This window comes from Arvicola amphibius, chromosome 14 (assembly GCF_903992535.2).
Source record: "Arvicola amphibius chromosome 14, mArvAmp1.2, whole genome shotgun sequence".
Lineage (NCBI taxonomy): Eukaryota > Metazoa > Chordata > Mammalia > Rodentia > Cricetidae > Arvicola > Arvicola amphibius.
Window position 1 is genome coordinate 37,200,894 of NC_052060.1, and position 18,244 is coordinate 37,219,137.

An 18,244-nucleotide genomic window follows, 5' to 3' on the forward strand; every position below is an offset into this window, starting at 1 on the left:
ACTGTGTCTATCACCCACACTCCAGGGCAGGCCCCATGCCCAGGAGTAGCCAGCAGGTCAACACAAAATAGGCTCCATTTTTTCTTTTTTTCCTGGTTTTGTTTAGTTTCTCTCTCTCTCTCTCTCTCTCTCTCTCTCTCTCTCTCTCTCTCTCTCTCTCTCTGTGTGTGTGTGTGTGTGTGTATTTTTAGTTCCACTTTTGGGTTCGTTTTTTATCGTTTTACCTTATTGGTCTTTGATTTGTTTATTTTGATTTTCATTTCTGTGTTTTGTTTTTGAAAGTGAGAGAGAGTGGGGAAGTGAGAGGAAGATGATAGGTATAAGATGATAGATAGATAGATAGATAGATAGATAGATAGATAGATAGATAGATGCAGTTGGGTTGGGAGACGTGGAAGACATTGAAGAGATTAGGGGAGGGGAAAACATGATCAAAATACATTATATAAAAAAGAATTTCAAAAAAGATTTATTAGCCTTGAATTTGAGAGGGAGTTAGAGGGACCATGGAAGGGCTTAAAGGGAGAGGACATTGTAAGGGTTGGATGGAAGAAACAAAAGGAGAAAATGATATAATTACATTCAATTAAAAATGTAAAATTATTTTTAAAAAATTGAAGCACATGTAATATGCTCTAAGAATGTATAATGTCGTAAAGGAGCAAATCTTTGTAACAAAGAACACTAGTACATAAGGGGCAATAAGTTTTAATTTGAGGATTGTTTTCCTCTCTTTCTTTTTAAAATATATATTTGGGTAAAATAATTTAGAGAATTTCCAAATGACAAATATTTGTGCCCATGATCCAGGAAAACCCATATACGGGAGAGTCCATCAATGTAATACAGGAAAACCAGTATAGGGGAGAACCTATCAATGGGGTGAAAGGTTATGGAGCCCTTTATTCACCTCTGTCTGAGAATCGCTTAAGAGGACAGGAAGGGAGTGAGAGAAATGCAGGATAGAAACCACCAGGGCAAGGTGTCATTCATGAAGCTAGACTGACTGCCTAACTGACTGCCCAACTGCCTAAGTCATTCATGATGCTGGACTGTCCAATGGCCCAGCTGTGATGTCTTACCTCATTCATGATGCCGGACTGCCTGACTGCCTAACTGCTATATCTTACATCATTCATGATGCTGGACTGTCCAATGGCCCAGCTGTGATGTCTTACCTCATTCATGATGCTGGACTGCCTGACTGCCTAACTGCAATGTCTCACCTTACTAGGTAATTTTTGCAACAAATTGATTGTAACACATTTTTAAAAGGTTATAAGACTTAGGTGAGTTTCCTCTCTGTCACACTTCCATGGACCTGAGGAGGCTGCTTTCCTTGCGCTTCTCTCTGGAGTACCGCACCGAGAGAGCTTTCTTCTGGGGTGCCAACATTAGCCTTCCATTCAGAGTGAACAGACAGAGAACAGGAGAGAGCTTCGTGAAGCATTAGCGTCAACATTAAGAACTTCAGGTCCTCAGAAGAAGTTCTGCTCAATTTTTAGGGGAGATCACTCCACTGTGTAGCAGAAGACCAGGGTAAGGTGCCCCCTGGCTCCAGCTCCGGGTCACTTTGTTGAATTCTGAGTAGAGGATCGGGGGATTTCGGAAGGCAGTTGAGGTCTCTCATGACCTAGGTGGTCGGAAAGGAATGCCACAACAGGAGACCCTTGCTCCCCTTCCAGAGTGTGGAAAGTGTTGCCTGTTTTAGAAAGAACATTCTGCTGCCAGCTTTCTCAGGGGAGCCATTTAAGAAGTATTTACCACTGCTGAGAATCTTCGGCAAAACTGTATTTTCCACTACGCTGCTCCATCTCTTTACTTGAAATCCATCTTTAGAATCTAGCCAAAAGCTGATACACACCACAATGACTCACCCCAGCCAGCAGAACTGCTCAGGGAACAGTGAAGGGAGTCATCCGGAAACTCAAGCTCATAGTTGCTATTAGAAAAGTCACTAAGAGAGTCATGTTCTCTGCTGTCTGCCTGGCTACAGTCTTACTCGTAAAACTATACGAGCAGAGAGGAATTGCTCAGCCTTTCTGCCTTGTCTTGATGTTCTCCTCAACAACAACAATAAAATGCTCAGAATGTAATCATATTGTAAAAATTAATGTGAAAACACCTGTATATGACGAAGTGTGGTTCTAAAGAAAGCACTCAATAAATAGTCCACACAAGCTTTGACAGTGGAAGAAAAACATGAACTTCACTAAAAGGACTCAACTTTACATCAAACCAGAGATAGATATGCCATCGACTATGTGAAGGGGAATCTAGAAATGGGACATCCTCTATCAACGCCAGTTCCCCGATACTCAGTATTATCTCTAGGAACTGGTGGTGCCCTTGATCAAAGCAACGTAAGTGACATGAGAAAGAGTCAAGGTGGAGTCCCATGTGAAAGGGCGTTGTGTCCCCCACTCACTATGGAAGCCCAATTTTAGCATGTCTCAATAACAACTCCATCAATACCTAAATGGAGGCAGTTGTTTGTTTTTTTTTTTTTCCAGAAACAAGTTTCACAGGAAGTAAAAGCATCTGGCCCTTCCCCTGTAGTGATTGATGAGGAAGTGATGAGATTTTCAGAGCATCCATTTCCCAGAATCCTTAGCAGAGCATGGTGATTCAGAAAGAATACAGAACGGGAGTCCCTACCACCCCTCAGAGGGCTCTTCAGCAAAGCATTTGAACTCCCTTGGCTTCAAGTTTCTCATCTGTAAAATGGGGTAGTGACTTCTCCCTTATAAATGCGTACTGTAAAGAGTATATATGGTCATATATATATATATGCATATATGGTCATATATATGTTATAAAGGTAAATTGACTTGATTTCTAAGCAAAACAAGAATTTAAATAATAACAATATGGGGGCTCCTAAAACAAGACAAAAATTTTAAATATTTATTTTATTATATTATTTTATTATTTTATTATTTTATGTGTATGGGTGTTTTGCCTCCATGTATGTCTGTGCATCATGCATGTGCCTGGTACCTGAGGTAGCCTGAAAGGACCATCACATTTCCTAGAACTAGAGTTACACATGGTTTTGAGCCATATGGGTGCTGGTAATCAAATCCGGGAACTCTGGAAAATCCAGTGTTTTTAACCTCTGAGCCATCTCTCTAATCCCTAAACCAAAAAAACTTGTAGGTAAAAATGCTTTTGGGTTTTCCAAAGAAAATCACTGGGACAGCAAGATAAATTGTCAAGTAAAGGGAGTTGGTGACACTCTGAAGACCCAAGTTCAATTCCAAGAGCATATTTGGTAGAAGAGAATAAATTCCCACAAGGTGTCTTCTAACCACCACAGTATGCTATAGTGCACACATGCATGCACACACATACACACACACACACACACACTCACACATGCACACAGTAAATAAATAAGCAATCATAAAAATAATTTTAAAGAAAGTTATTGAAGCTGTCATCTAAAAACATGCTCATACTTTCAAAATACTTCTGATATTTTGTTGACTTTTTATGTTTCTGTATCAATTTGTTGATTTAAAATATACATAATTTGAAATATATGTTTGCTTCTCCTGAGTCAGGATCTCAAAAAGCTGCTGCCTGATTTTAATTATATAGAGAGCCAGGTGGCGGTGGCACATACCTTTATTCCCAGCACTTGGGAGGCAGAAGCAGGTGGATCCCTCAGTTCAAGGCCAGCCTGGTCTACGGAGAGCCTGTTCCAGGACTGTCAGGGCTACATAAAGAAACTATCTCTCAAAAAAACAAACAAACAAACAAACAACCACATAGAAATGGCACTGTAAACTGTCCAGCTCCTGTTGCTGGCAGAATATTTGCCTCCCCTCCCCCTCTCTACCTAAAAGCTCCTTCTAACATGTATGCCTCACCTTGTAATGCAGTTGGGTAGGGCCATGTCACCTGACATATTTATGTCGGTCTATCTAGGAACTAGTTTTGGATTTTTAGTGAATTTTCCCTCTAAATTATTTCAAGGCTGTGCATATTTATGCCTGTCACCTTTGTTTATCCCCCATGTCCTTGTGGCTGGCACTTTTCTATATTGCTTAATATTATTACTAAGCTCCCCAAACCTGGTGGCTAACAAGGGTTCTTGCCTATTGTTTGGAGAACCAATAAGCAATTATTTTTTTAGAAGCCGGAAATTTAACCACAAATGAATTGGTGGTGAGTTTTTGAAATCCAGTAAGACTCACTGGTTTGCCAGTTTTGGACATCCTCTCTATCCGCGTGAACTGATGAACAGCGAAGCACACCAGGTAAGTGCTCATGGGGACAGACTTCATAAAAATTGTTTTCTTCCAGTCGTTATCCAATGCCTCTTCTCTCTATGGAAAGCAAAAGACAGTCTTTATTTATCATCAGATCAACCATGAATAAGACAAACAAATGACTACCCCAAGCCCCACTCCCTACTCAAAACTTCATTTTCAAAGTTCCGGGGTCAGATGGTAAGCGGGAGTGGTAAAGAGGCTATAGGAAAAGTTACCTTATTTTTAAGACTGGGGAGTGACTGAATTAATTGCACACTGTATCAGATTTCTCAAGCCAAAATAAGTTTGATTGGCATATCAAGTGGGCAGGAGTTTATCTCTCTGCAAACGCACACAATGCTGACCATTTTTTTTAAAGAGAAATTTGACCCCTTAATGAAGATCAGGCTGAAAGTCTTGAAGAAAGAAGAATTAATTGGACAGCAGCTGGTTTACTGTGTATAAAGGGTTAACTACTGTGTGAACAACCAGTGTTGGCTTCTCTCTTCCAACTGCAGTTGTCCATCTACACAGAAGACCTGTGCGATGGGCACTAAAGTCAATGCCCTGGTGACCACCGTCAAAATTGTGTCCATTGTTTGACACAATTACGAAGTACCCATCTGGGTTTTTCATCCACACCAGTTCTGACACCCCCCCCAAGTCAATTAACAGCCAGCCCTAAGCACCTGCTAAGTTCTTGCTACCATAGCTTAAACGTCTGCACATCTCCATATAACTACTCTCTAGATGGGACCATCCTTGCCATTTGTGGGTAAGTCCATGCTCCCGACAGAAAAGTTACATCACAATAAAAGTCTACTGGTATCAGTCTAGGTCTATCTCTTAATGACCCAGAGAACCAGCCTTCTCCCAGCCAGTATCTGAATCTAGCAGAATGAAAGATGCACAGTCTTCTGAGATGACTAGGTCATGAAGAGAGATGGACCGGGATGCCTTCTTTCTCCTCCCACCTCCATCTCCCCTCATCTGCTCCATTCTAGTGCCTCCTGTACACTGAGCATATATTTTTAATCGATGTGTTCAACTTGAATTTTAGCCCTTACTTTTTCTTCTTTTATCCAAACTTCATTTCTCAGGTGCCCAAAGAAAACAAATCTGATAAACAGATTCGTTCTGGAGCTGGGGACATTTTTTACATTTTAATCTTCATACATTTCCTCTTTTTGTTTGGTTTGTGCTTTTTAAGGGTCAATTTATTGATAGATGGATGAGTTTAAGTAATTGCTCAGCTAGTGAATCAGAAAGATGGACAGTAAAGAACAATCAATACTGTAGAATAAGCCTGGTCCTCTTATGCATCGAATATGTGATGGATATGATAAGCCTTAACTTCAAGGTTATGATTTTTAGCTAACTATGCCACCCATTATGAAGAGGAAAGATTCCTGTGCTAACAAGTATCCAGGCAGAATTCAATGTTTGTCAGATTCTTTTAGGAGGAAAATCTATGGGCATGGTAATTTTTAGAGTTGGTTTGTACAATCAAGAATTGAAGTAACGGTTTTTTAAAATAGCTTTAACAAAAAAAAAGATGGTTGTATTAAACTGAAAAGTCTAAATTGTGAGTAAATTTAAATGCATCATGGAGTGTGTGTGTGTGTGTGTGTGTGTGTGTGTGTGTGTGTTTAGTTAAACAGAGCCCCCAGTCAGTCTATATGTATAGTATATATTCTTTCTTTCTTAAAAATTTCAAGGTGACTTTATTACTGGATTGTGATGCTATAAACTGACAATTCCCTTGAGTCAAAGAAAAAAGGATTGCTAGAAGGTATTCTTACTCTTTAATAGCTATAGTACATTTAGTTTTAGGATTCAGAGTTCCCTTCCATAGTGAATCAGGCAAGTCAAGTAGTGTTGCAAACAGTGTATGTGCAGAAACAAAAAAAAAATACTCACCTCTACTGGCATATTTGAAAGTGCTGAGTATTCTTTGCGGTGAATGATGGATATATTGTAAGTTGCCTTCTTGTTGGGTTCATCAAAACAAGGGAAGGACTTCCTGGCATCCGTCGGTTCATGGTCAGTGGCCGCTATGCTCCTTAGGAATAAACACAGACACAACGCATGCTGCTGCTTCTGACAATCCCTGTGTTTCTATTGCTCTAGGAGATATGAGCCACGTTATTATAACAACTACCATTTCTTTCCACGAGAGCCGTCTGAAAGACTATCAAATATCTGTCAAAGGACGTTTTAGAATTTTGAGGGTACTCTACCCAAAGCCACTGAGCCACAAGGAGGCAAACACACGCACACCCAGTTGCCTGTTTCTGTGTGGGGAGCTGTGAGCAGGTGTGTCCTCTCACAGCATGGAGGAGTACCTCCTCGCACCCCTCCTTCCGCCCCACTGGCACATTCTTCCGTGTTTACACTACAGCAAGGACAGAACTCCTATTCATCTTCAGACAAAATGGATGCTGAGCCTTCTCCCCAGTGAGGGAAATGTCAGCCTGGTCTAAAGCCCCATTTTGAGGGCTGAGGAAAGAGGTCAGTGGTAAACCATCCACTTGAGACATGCAAGGTCCTGGGTACAATCTTCTGCATGGTTTTTTAAATTTAAAAAGCCCACATGTGAAAAGACAGCAGCATTCCTGAGGGCTGCTAGTAGGCACATGTATTCTCTAAACTGTTAATGTTTAACATTTCTAGACTTTCAACGTGAAAATACTATTTTCAAACTTTATATGTATATAGGTACACACACATATATAAGCATATGTACATGCACACACACATATAAGCATATATACATGCACACACATATAAGCATATATACATGCACACAAACACATATATAAGCATATTACAGGAAGACCATATGATTATATATTTGCTTGTTGGAAAGAACAGCAAATAAAAGCAATAGAAGCAAGGTAACACTGATCGACATTCCCAATAATCTGAACAAAGGTAACATGTGTTCTCATGAACTAAAGAAGCTGTATCACAATTCTAAGCTAAGGAGCCAGGAGGGGAGTTTCACCTTTGTAATCTCAACACTGGGGAGGCTGAAAATGGAAGGTTATGTTGAGTTTCAAACTAGTCTGGGGTACACAGCAGATCCTGTCTCAACAACAACAAAAAGCTACACACACACACACACACACACACACACACACTAAAAAAGAACAACAAAAAGAAAAAAATTCATCACCACAACAAAAAAGCTAAATTATTAGAACTTTTCATTTATTCTGAAAGTGCTGTTATGCCCTATCTTTATAGACAGACAGATATATATATATATATATATACACACACACACACACCATACTCAACAATAATACACATTACAAACATTATTCTGCTCCCAGATGACGAGTGCCAAATGCAATTCTCTCCTAACAGGAGCCAGGGCTCCTTAGAGAAGGAGTTGCTTCTAGGCCAGGTAAGAATCCAGACCACCCAGATCGTTTTCTCACACCAGGGAAGTAAGATGCTCAAAGAACCGCGGGAATAAGTCAACAGGACACAGGTGTCTGCTCGACAGGATTGCTACTTGCCAAACCTGTGGGGACTGAAGCACCAAAATCAACAGAATGGGAATCCAACCCATTGGATAAACTAAGAACCCATGCACCCTTTCTTTTTCTTTTTTTAAACTACTTTTTAATACTTTATTTATGGTGTGTGTGGTGGGGTGGGCACCCTGTGGCAGAGTGTGAAAAACAGGACAGCCACGGAAGCCAGCTCTCTCCCTCCACCACGTACATTCTAGGGATCAAACTCAGGCCACCAGACTTGCCAACAAGGACCTTTGGGTAAACTGAGCCATTGTTCTGATTAGAGTTTTCCAACTTAACAAACTAGAGTCATGTGGGAAGAGGGAATTCCTTAATTGGGGAATCACCTCCATCATACTAGCCTATGGGTGTGTCTGTGGGGCATTTTCTTGAGGGCCCAGCCAATTATGGGTGGTGCTTCATCAGCTGTGGAGATGAAGTCACTCAGTAACATTCCCCCATGGTTTCTGCCTCAGCTCCTACTTCAGATCCCCACCTTGAGTTTCTCCCTCAACTTCTGACTTTGACAGACACGGAAGCATGAGCCAAACCATTCTTCTTCAAGATGGTTTTGGTCAGTATTTCTCCCAGCAGCAGAGCAGCTGATTAGGATAGCCCATGAACTCTTTGTTTGATTGCGAGCTTGATTTAAATTCTTCTTTAAGTAGATTATAGACATTTTTCTCTTGCAATGCTAGAGACTGACCTCAGGGGTTTATGCACGCTAAGCACACACTCTGCCAATGAGACCCATCCCAAGCCCTTAGAGAGCAATACTTTTAGAAGGACTACCAGATTCAGAAAATCTTCAGAAAATTCTTTACCCAAAAGAATTGGGTGGAGATATATTTGCATGTTTCAAATATTCTCTGGAAAAAATGACCTGTAAACCCTGTTACTCCCACTCTGGAGAAAGCCATTGGAAATGACCAGAAGGGCACACTTTAAAGGTAACATCAGCAACAATAACTGACTTGCAAGCAGTTGTACCACCTCCCGAGCAGGTCACAGCCTCCCTTCCCTGATACTCCTAATCTAAATGGTCCTCTGGCCTTTTTAAAAGATCACTAAAAAGAGCCACACAAATGGAAACCTAGGGGGCATTCTCCAATTGAAAGACTAAATGTATTTGTAAGCCCCCTCAACCCTAAGACATTTTTCTAAAACCTTACACTCACTCTCTCTTGGAAACGGGACAGTCGCCCCCACACACACATGCTGGACTGCTCATCCTCCTCTGTCCTTGTGAATAATCACATGCTGGACTGCTCATCCTCCTCTGTCCTTGGGAATAATCTTCAAACATAACTCCATTCTGGGAATTGAGGCAAAGACAGCCCACAGATGTTGACTCAGTTCCTGATTTTTCATTTAGTCACTAGAACAAGGTCAGAAAGGCCACAGATGCTCCCTTTATCTCACCCAATCACGCAGCTATTCTAATGCCCTGGAATAGACCAATCACTGCTAGTAACCCTTTGAATAAGCCAATCCAATAAGTTAGAAAACAACCTTCAGGTCCCCCCCCCCCCTTGTGTCTGTGGCTTTTTGCTTTAAAAGATGGACTGTAACAGCTATCAGATGTCTCATATCCCGAACCTGAAGGGCCCTGTCATGACAGAATAAAAATCCTCTTGCTTTTGCATCAATTGTGGCTGTGTGAGTGGTGCCTGGAGCAACTCCTCCTTGATGTTTGGACTTCTAGTCCAACACAATAACTGGCTGTCCCCCTTCAGAACTGCTGACATCGAGAAAAACGAAGAAAGGTTGGGGGAAAACCTGGGTTTGAAGGAACTTATAGTGCTGTGCACACTTCCAAGATGGGATACTGGGAACAGGAAGAACTGAAAGGCCATTCCCGGGTTAAGTGAAGAAGACTGATTTTGAACCCTGGGTTACATAATTGGATTGATGCTACATTCTTTGATTTTTTTTAAGTTGCTGTATAGTTTTTAGACAATGCCTTGTACTTGAGAAATATACCCCGTGGTCAACATGTAAACGAGTTCTTCAGAGAGAGAGAGAAGAGAGGGTCCAAAGGGGGCAAAATGTAAATAATTGGTGAATCTGGTAAATTATTTTTAGATGTTCCAAATACCATTCTTGTAGCTTTTCTGTAAGTTTGAAGTGGTTTTCTTCTTGTTGTTCTTGCTTGTTTTTCTTTTTTTTAAATCAAGTTATCTAAGAAAAGCCTTAGCCAAGAGTCTGTTCTGCAACAGACTGATTATTGGTTAGGGTGGTGTTAGCAGTTCAATAAGCTGAAATTTCACTGCGCTTTTTTTTGTTTTGTTTTATGAAACAGGGTCTCATTGTGTAACCCTGGCTGCCCAAGAACTCCCTGAGTAGACCAGGTTGTCCTTGAACTCATAGAGATTCACCTGCCTCTGCCTCTATAGGGATTAAAGGCATGTGCCACCATGTCCTGCAATAAATCTTGATTTTATACCTTTTTTAGATTATTCTGGATTGTAAATACATATCAATCTACAAAGAATGCCTCAAAGGCCTCATGACAAGAAGCAGCAAGGGACAACCCATGCTTGCCCAGATTCCTTTTTCCTTTTTGAGTTGTTTTGATTTCTGAGTTCCTGCCCTCCCACCCCCATTCGGGGGGCGGGGAGGGGGAGAGGGAACAATCCTGTTGCAGCTTAGTCCTCCTCAGAAATAAGCCAGAAAAGTGATAGACTCTGTGTGTGTGTGGTGTCTGTGTGTGTGTGTGTGTGTGTGGGTTGTGTGTGGGTGTGGTGTGTGTGTGTGTGTGTGGGGTGTGGTGGGGGTGTGTGTGGTGGGGTGTGGTGTTTGTGTGTGTGTGGTGTGTGTGTGTGTGTGTGTGCACGTGCGTGCATGTGCACGTGCAAGCACATCACAAAAACCCAGAGTAAGCAGGGAGTGGAGCTGCCCTTCCGGGCGACAGTCATTCATTTTATGTAGGTTTTACAAATGTCAACTCTCTGCAAGATGCTGGAGTATAAACTCCTGAGAAGCCAGGTGAGAGAAGGTTGGTTCAATCCTGTCACACCCCCCTTTAAAAGGGTCTCTGACTAGTTGTTCTAATTTAGACGGCTCTGGCACTTACTTGTGCACAGAGAGCGGCAGGTGTTCCTGCGCAGTGGGTCTGCTTGGCCTTTTCAACAGTCAGGCTGAGTCTAACACAGTCACGGAGACCTGGCTGTGTAGGCAAAGTGAATGTTATTAATTGCCAGCAGGCAGGCAAAATATGAACTGGGTTTTCTTCCCCTTCCCCCTCCTTGTCAAAGTGCAGAGCCTTGTGATTTCAGAGGGAAAACTCTCTAAGAGAAAAAATTTCAAGACTCTAATCTTATCTTAATTAGTTTTAATCTTAATTCTAATCTTCCCACATGTGACCTTCAGCAAGTCACACCTGATTTAGTGTCTTCACGTGGTGTGACCTGTCCTTACCAGAGTAAATCTTTCCTGACACACCTTGGGGATCATCCCAGGAGGTGACACCTTTGAAATGGGTATAATAGTGCCAAGACACACCCCGTGCTATTCCCTGTAACTCGCGGATAAACTATGCTTTTTTTTCTTTTTTCTTTTTTTTTTTTTTTTTTTTTTTTTTTTTTTTTGGTTTTTTGAGACAGGGTTTCTCTGTAGCTTTGGAGCTTGTCCTGTAAACCAGGCTGGCCTCCACCTCACAGAGATCCGCCTGCCTCTGCCTCCCAAGTGCTGGGATTAAAAGCGTGCAGCACCACCACCCGGCTAAATTATGCTTTCTTTGTCTTTCTGAGGTAGGGCTGTGCTGGGTGTCCAGGTAAACCTTGAACCTTGAACTCCTCACCCTCAGCTGCCCCAGTGTTGGGATTATAAAAATGGGATGAAACAACCTGCCTCCATTTTTGGCTTAAAGGGATCTTACAGTAAAAGATAAACTAGGTTCGGCCGGGGGATGGTGGCGCACGCCTTTAATCCCAGCACTCAGGAGGCAGAGGCAGGAGGAGCTCAGGGAGTTCGAGGCCAGCCTGGTCTACAAAGTGAGTTCCAGGACAGGCAGGACTGTTACCTGTTTTCAAGAAACCCTGTCTCAAAATAAATAAATAATAAAATAAATAAATAAATAACATTCATGTTTATGATTAAATTTCTGTTTCTCAAGGATTGGGCTGTGCCCCACCTGTAACCTTCACTACAAATGGTTCTGTACTGCCTGTTCCAGAAAAAAACAATCATGCCTTTATTTCGGAAGGTTATTACATCCACCTGTATATGACTGCGTTGATACAACCACCTTGCAGTCATATCTTTCTTTCACATGTTTGTTATGACTAACTTATTATGTTTATGTTCTGCTCCTGTAACCCCACTAGCCTGTCAAATCCTCCACTTGGAAACCCCTTATCCCTAAACTACAAAAATATTTTCTTTCTCACTTTCAATGCTGATCTCTTGAACCCCACCTTTAGAGGGAGACAAACCCTGTACACAAATAAAAAAAGCTTGCTTTAATTAATTTGGCCATGATGATTTGGGTTGGTGGTCTTTTTCTTTGAATCCTTGGAATTAACACATGGACTACCACACCAGTCCCAGACTTCCTGACACAGTGCTTTCTACAATCTAAAATACTTAAAATCCATGTATTTACTGGACTATGCACTGGAAAAAATATGTTGTGTGTAAGTCCTAACAGTAATATAATCATATTATAAAATGGTAACTTGTGCCAAGCATGGTGGGTATGCCTTTAATTCCATCACTTGGGAAGCAGAGGCAGGCAGATTTCTGTGTGTTTGAGGCCAGCCTCATCTACATAGTGAGTTTCAGGAGAGCCAGAGCTACACAGTGAGACCCTGTCTCAAAAAACAAAAACAAAAACAAACAAACAAAAAACAAACCAAAACAACAACAAGAAAAACTAACTTATTTCTTGTTTGTTTGATGGACTACTGAAGAACTCAGAAGACTCTGTTGATAGATGGCCAGCTCTTCGAACTGCCACCAGAATTTCCTAACTGCTAAGCAAATTTGAAAACAAGATATATAAAATAGCAATATAAAGAGATTTTAGAACACAATCATTATCTCACAATTAAAAGTCCTTTTAAAAATCTGAGCCAGACTGCAAATGGATGATGAACGCCTGAGAACCGTGGCAGATACTCATCGGTGACTCTGCAATGTTCTGAATAATTAATTACACCAGGCAAATGTGCTGAGCAAACCACTTCTCTAGGGGGCCTCCCTGGGCCATGCTAATAAGCCACTCACTGGACTTTAAATCTTACTCCTAGTAGCTTATTAACTTGCCATCAGGGAGAGTCTCTGTCTGCCTTCCTTGACTGCATCAAACCAACATGCTTTCAAGAAAGTTATAGAAGGAGATGCAATACCTGCTGGAACTTTCAGTCCTGGCCACTCTGAATCATCTTTAGAAAGCAAAACCCCAAACGACTGTGTTATCTTATCAATCACTGGCACCGTGCTCCCAAGAATGTCTTCCAAGCTATGTTCAGCAACTTAATAAGGTGAGCCAGCAAGAAACACAGCATAATCTGGCTAAAATCCTTAAGCAAGGGGGCTTCTGCTGTAGGGGTAATAACTACCAGCACTGTATCTACAGGCTGTTAAGGGTTCCCACGTCATGCACACGAGCTGCTCGGTTGATTCAACGTGGTCCCTCACATCTCAATGGAGTTGCGTGGCGGATTGAATAAACCAGTCCATTATTTAATTCCAAATTGTGTTGCTTTTTATGCAGAAGATATTCAAGGCCAGGTGAAATTTCCTCACTTCCGAAGTAAAGAAGAACCAGGAGCCCCACAACACGCATACAAGACCTCCTCCCAAATCTCACTGTATACTGATAACTTTCCACAAGCTGAGAATCATCTGACAAGAGTTAACATTTTGAGATCCAAACCTCACGATGCAGGATACACATTTGTGTGCGATATTTCCCCACATATACACTGTTTTAACACAGCTACTAAATCATACCGTAAACTTTAGCTTTTGGCTTCAGAGGTGTTTCCCCAGATTCCTGCTAGCTGTGTCTAACAAGCTTCAACGGGTCTCACACTGACCTTCGACACCAACTTCTCCTTCCTTCAACACCAATTCCTTGTGTTTCTAGCATCCCTAAAAGGCAGAGCCGTCACCTGAATGCTACATCTTGAGCATCCTGGACCCATACTGCTGCCCTCTCTTCCTCATCATTCAACAAGCAGGCCAGAGCTGTTTTCCCTCCAGGCTGCTTTTCCCCATGGGTCCTCTTGATGTCATCTGGGTTGCCTTCATCTCCACCCTGATCTGCAATCTCCTCTATGTGGATGGAGGTTTCTGTCTTTTGCCATCCATGACTCCTGTGTTACCCTCACTAATTCTTCCCTTGTCCCCAAAGTGACCCTCTCCTCTCTTTCCAGTTATCTCTAATGTCCTCCCACAAGTTATTGAATATACACCCCACCAACAAAATCGCTTTCTTCTTCCCATCGTGATTTCTCTGACCTTTTATCTTATTTGCCGCTACGTAAACCCCATCGTAATATCAAAAATTCAGTTTTCACTCTATCAATCTTATGGAAATCACCAGTAAACTCAAACCGGAGAGAGTCATAAGTGATTGTTTATAAGGTTGTTCCTTACATTGTGTGTGAACAACTTAAATAGCTACGCTTAATAGAAAAACTGGGAGAATTTCATTATGTCTATCATACCAAAGTGTGTGTCCAGCATGTCATTTAGCGAAAGAATGCCAAGTCACAAGTCAACTCCCTGGTGAATGTGTCCTTTTTAAACTTCCATTGTTTTGTCTTTTAGGTTCGCTGCAATCGCTGTATTATTCATGCATAAAGAAACTTAAGTATTAAAGTTTTTTTGGTATACTTGTATACTTGTACCCTTGGCCCAGTAATTCAACTTTTAGGATAATAGACAACCTAGGGAAATAAAAGCAGATGGGCATATAAAGGTGTATTTACAGCCATGTCCTTCTCTGATGTGTTAACAATTAATAATAATACACTAGAAGCAGCACCTAGTCCAACAATAGGAACTGAGAGAATCGGTGCATTTATAAGATGAAATAGTGCACATTTAAAAGATTAATAGTCTTTAATATCAGATTCTTGGAAATATTTAAAGATAAAAGAAAAGGTTAATGAGGTATTCAATTTTAAAATCCACACGGATAGATACAGGTTTACAAATGTAACAGTTTCAACTTTGATTGCCTAGGGAAGTATTAAGGTACAGTTTAACACCTTAGTGGGTGATACCACTGGGCCGTGAAACTGTTTCTAGATCTTGCTATGCTGTCATTTTTAAAAATAGAAAAAAAAATCAATGAGTTTGCTAGCACGGTAGATCTATGTGATCCCCCTGATGTTTTCTTTCAATTATTCTTTCTCTACAGTTAACCCATGTACCACACAACAATGCAAAGTTGATTCAACATTTCTTACTCTCTGAGCCTCTCTGGTTAAACAATTGGAAGAAATCTGACTGAGAGATTCTGAGCCTCTCTGGTTAAACAATTGGAAGAAATCTGACCGAGAGATTTTGCTTTGTTCTGTAAGATGCTTCAGACAACAGAAGAAAGGGATTCACAGTGGACTGGCCCCAGTTTTGATTGGTGACACCTAGTTTTTTTTTTTTTTTCAGTCATTTAACTCCATAGAATCTGCGCAGGCAAATGTCCATGCAGGGTCAAGTTCAGTGACAGCTCAGATGTAGTGTAGCTTGGGTCCCTGGCCTTGTGATGGCTTTGAAGTTCAAGGAAGGCCTTTATGCCTTTTACCAAGATCTGATAATTCACTGATTTATGTGAATATCAGATAGAAAGATAATAGATTAGATTAGATTAGATTAGATAGAATGAATATATATTAGTCTTATAATTATAACTATTTGATGTGTATTATAAACACTTTTACTTGGAGTGCTGCAGGGGAAAAAAACATTTGTGACTGTCTTTTATGTTGTAAAGGCTTAGAGCTACTATCGCAGGCTTAATGATAGCTGGCAGCTCCAAGACTTATTCATACCCCATCACGGGTACGTGTCTTCAGAATTCCCTGCAAACCTGGGGAGAAACTGGTTCTGAGCGCAGACGACCACAAGACACAGCTAGGCTTTTCTTCTTGGATGAACACCTAAGAACATGTCAGATCTTGTCTAATCTTCATTAAGAGCCTTTGCCGGGAAATTGCAAGAAATAACAATTGACATTTAATGCAATTGTCATTTCAAATGAAATTATCACTCCTTGTAAAATTGTTGTGATATATCCCCAAAATATCAGGCAGTGAAATTTTCCAAATAGATACCCACATAAAAATCGGAGGTAGTTTGTGTGGATGTTAAATGTAGGATGCGGTGAGTGGTACTCTATACTGCTGCAGTTAGGAAATGACTTCTAAAAGTACAAGGCTTCCTTACACCGGTCATTCCACTTACGACTTTCAAGCTTGGTGATAGAATTTCAAAATACAGTACGGCAAGACATTCTGCTTCTCTGATGAACAAGCAGAACTGAAACCAAGGGCAGACAGGGGTCAGACCAACAAAATAAGAGATGGAAAGCAAAGGGAAAGGAAAACAGATGCTGCAGAAGCTGAGATAAGAGAAGCACAGCACCTACTTGACTTGCCCGTTCTCCGTGTAGGTGGTTCTGTAGAATCCCACGAGGGAGCCGTTCAACCAGCCGGCAAACTCCATGGTCAGCAGGTAGATACTGTCGCCACTGGTGGCAGCAAGCATTTCTTCAGCCTCGACCACTACATACTCCTGCTGCTTGTACTCAAAGCACCGTCGAATTGATACCTTCTGCCCAGAGGGCTTCACAAGCTCCGGCAGCTTGGTGATCTTGGTCTCCCTGATGTGTAGCCATAGGTAACGTGTGGCTGCGCTCAAGCTGATGGAGATGGTCACTGTGCCCGTGTATCTGTCTTCTTCCATCAGGGGCTTCACCTCCAGGTCGTAGTGGACTGGTGTGATGAAGTCTGGCAGTCTGAAGTTTGTCCATTGTCCACTCTCATCTTCACTGGCGGGGCAGATGTCCTGATCCTGGGGAGGCAGGGTTGAAGTGCTGGTGGTCGAAGAAGCTTGGGTCGGAGCCGTGGTTGTAGAAGACGCTTGGGTCGGAGCCGTGGTTGTAGAAGAAACTTGGGACGGAGCCGTGGTTGTGTCCTGCCCAGTGTTTCCAGAGGAGTCACACGACCTGGTCAAGCCCACCGAAAGCCCCACTATTAATCCGACCGCCACCACCACCCCGCAGATGATGGCCACATGTTTGCCTCGAATGCAGTATCTCTTAGAGGGCTCTTCCTCCGCAAAGTTCATCTTCCTGCCGAAGTCAGAAGTCACACATGAAAGGATGTTAAATTTAACTAACTATCATCAGCTGGCTTTCCTTTTCAATCGGAAGGAGTCCCTTGGTTTGGCAGCCTAACTTTGTTTTCCCACACCTCTCTGTCTGGCGTCCAGTGTCCCTTTCCAGACCCACAAGTTCCCACCAGCCACTCCGGGATAAATGCGGAAACCAAGGAATGGGATGGAGACTCCCGGAGAGAAGCTGATTTGAAGGAGGAGTTCGGATGAGAACGCTGGCCAGCTCTCTATAAACAGCGGCTCCCCAGGCCGGCCCCGCCTGCACTGGAGTGAGTTAAATATAAAACAGGGCTTGCGCCTATCGGCCAACAGGAGGAAGAGATTTTGCCAAACCTCTGTCAGCAGCCTTGAGGGAGAAAGCTTTTGGCTAAGAGGCATGCTTACGATAAAAAACACAACCTTTGCCACCAGATCCGGGGCTTCTTCCTGTTGTGTGCGCAGTCCGGCTCTCTCAGCCAAAGGGCTTCTTGAATTTCACTATTTTATTAGGTCGCTTGCCAAAGAAGCTAAGTGTTTTGTTTCTTCTCTTTTCCCTCAAATTATGTAAACATTCAAATTCTGCCCTCTGTGGAAATCATATCCTGGAGTTGCATACTTGGAGGGATTCCTAAATTTGAGGATCACTCAGCTATTCAGTAACAGATTGGCTGGACCAGGTAGCCCAAGAAAGGCAGACAGAAGACAAAAGAGAAACGCAAAGAAACTGGCTGGTCAGGGAGACTGCAGAAGGTGAAAGAGTGAGCGAGAGGATGGAAAGTTTGAGAAAACAGAAAGTCAAGGAAGGGTCTCTGTCTCGGGGTTTGCCTCCATGGGAGAGTACGTTCTGGAGACTTTGAAATAGGAAGCCAGGTATGGAGCAGAAAACAGGTGCCCACTCTGGCCTGTGCTACCCATTAGCAATGATCCATTGGCCGTGAGTGAGGTATGTGTGGGGGCTTCCAGCTTCTGCGCTTGAAAGCAGCTTAGTGGCAAACACTAGCCGCCTCTGACAAAAGCTTAGCAAACATAATTACAGAGGTTTCAGTAATTGTTTACACCCCATGTGCTGTGGAAGGTACTTTAGAGAAACTGGCATTTAAATCTTTCCCACAGCCCCAGACAAATGGA

At 42.1% G+C, this 18,244-nt stretch overlaps 1 protein-coding gene across 1 annotated transcript in view; it reads right to left on the bottom strand.

Annotated features, from left to right (window-relative positions):
• Positions 1-17,358, bottom strand: part of LOC119801037 (glutamyl aminopeptidase) — a 71,171-nt gene extending 53,813 nt beyond the window's left edge. The window contains exons 1-3 of the mRNA XM_038311471.1: positions 16,389-17,358; positions 6,180-6,321; positions 4,203-4,334 (exon numbers count right to left, since the gene is read on the bottom strand). Coding sequence (XP_038167399.1) covers positions 4,203-4,334; positions 6,180-6,321; positions 16,389-17,089 — 975 coding nt within the window. The 5' untranslated portion in view covers positions 17,090-17,358. The remainder of the gene's footprint in view (positions 1-4,202; positions 4,335-6,179; positions 6,322-16,388) is intronic.
• Between the last annotated feature and the right edge of the window lie 886 nt (positions 17,359-18,244).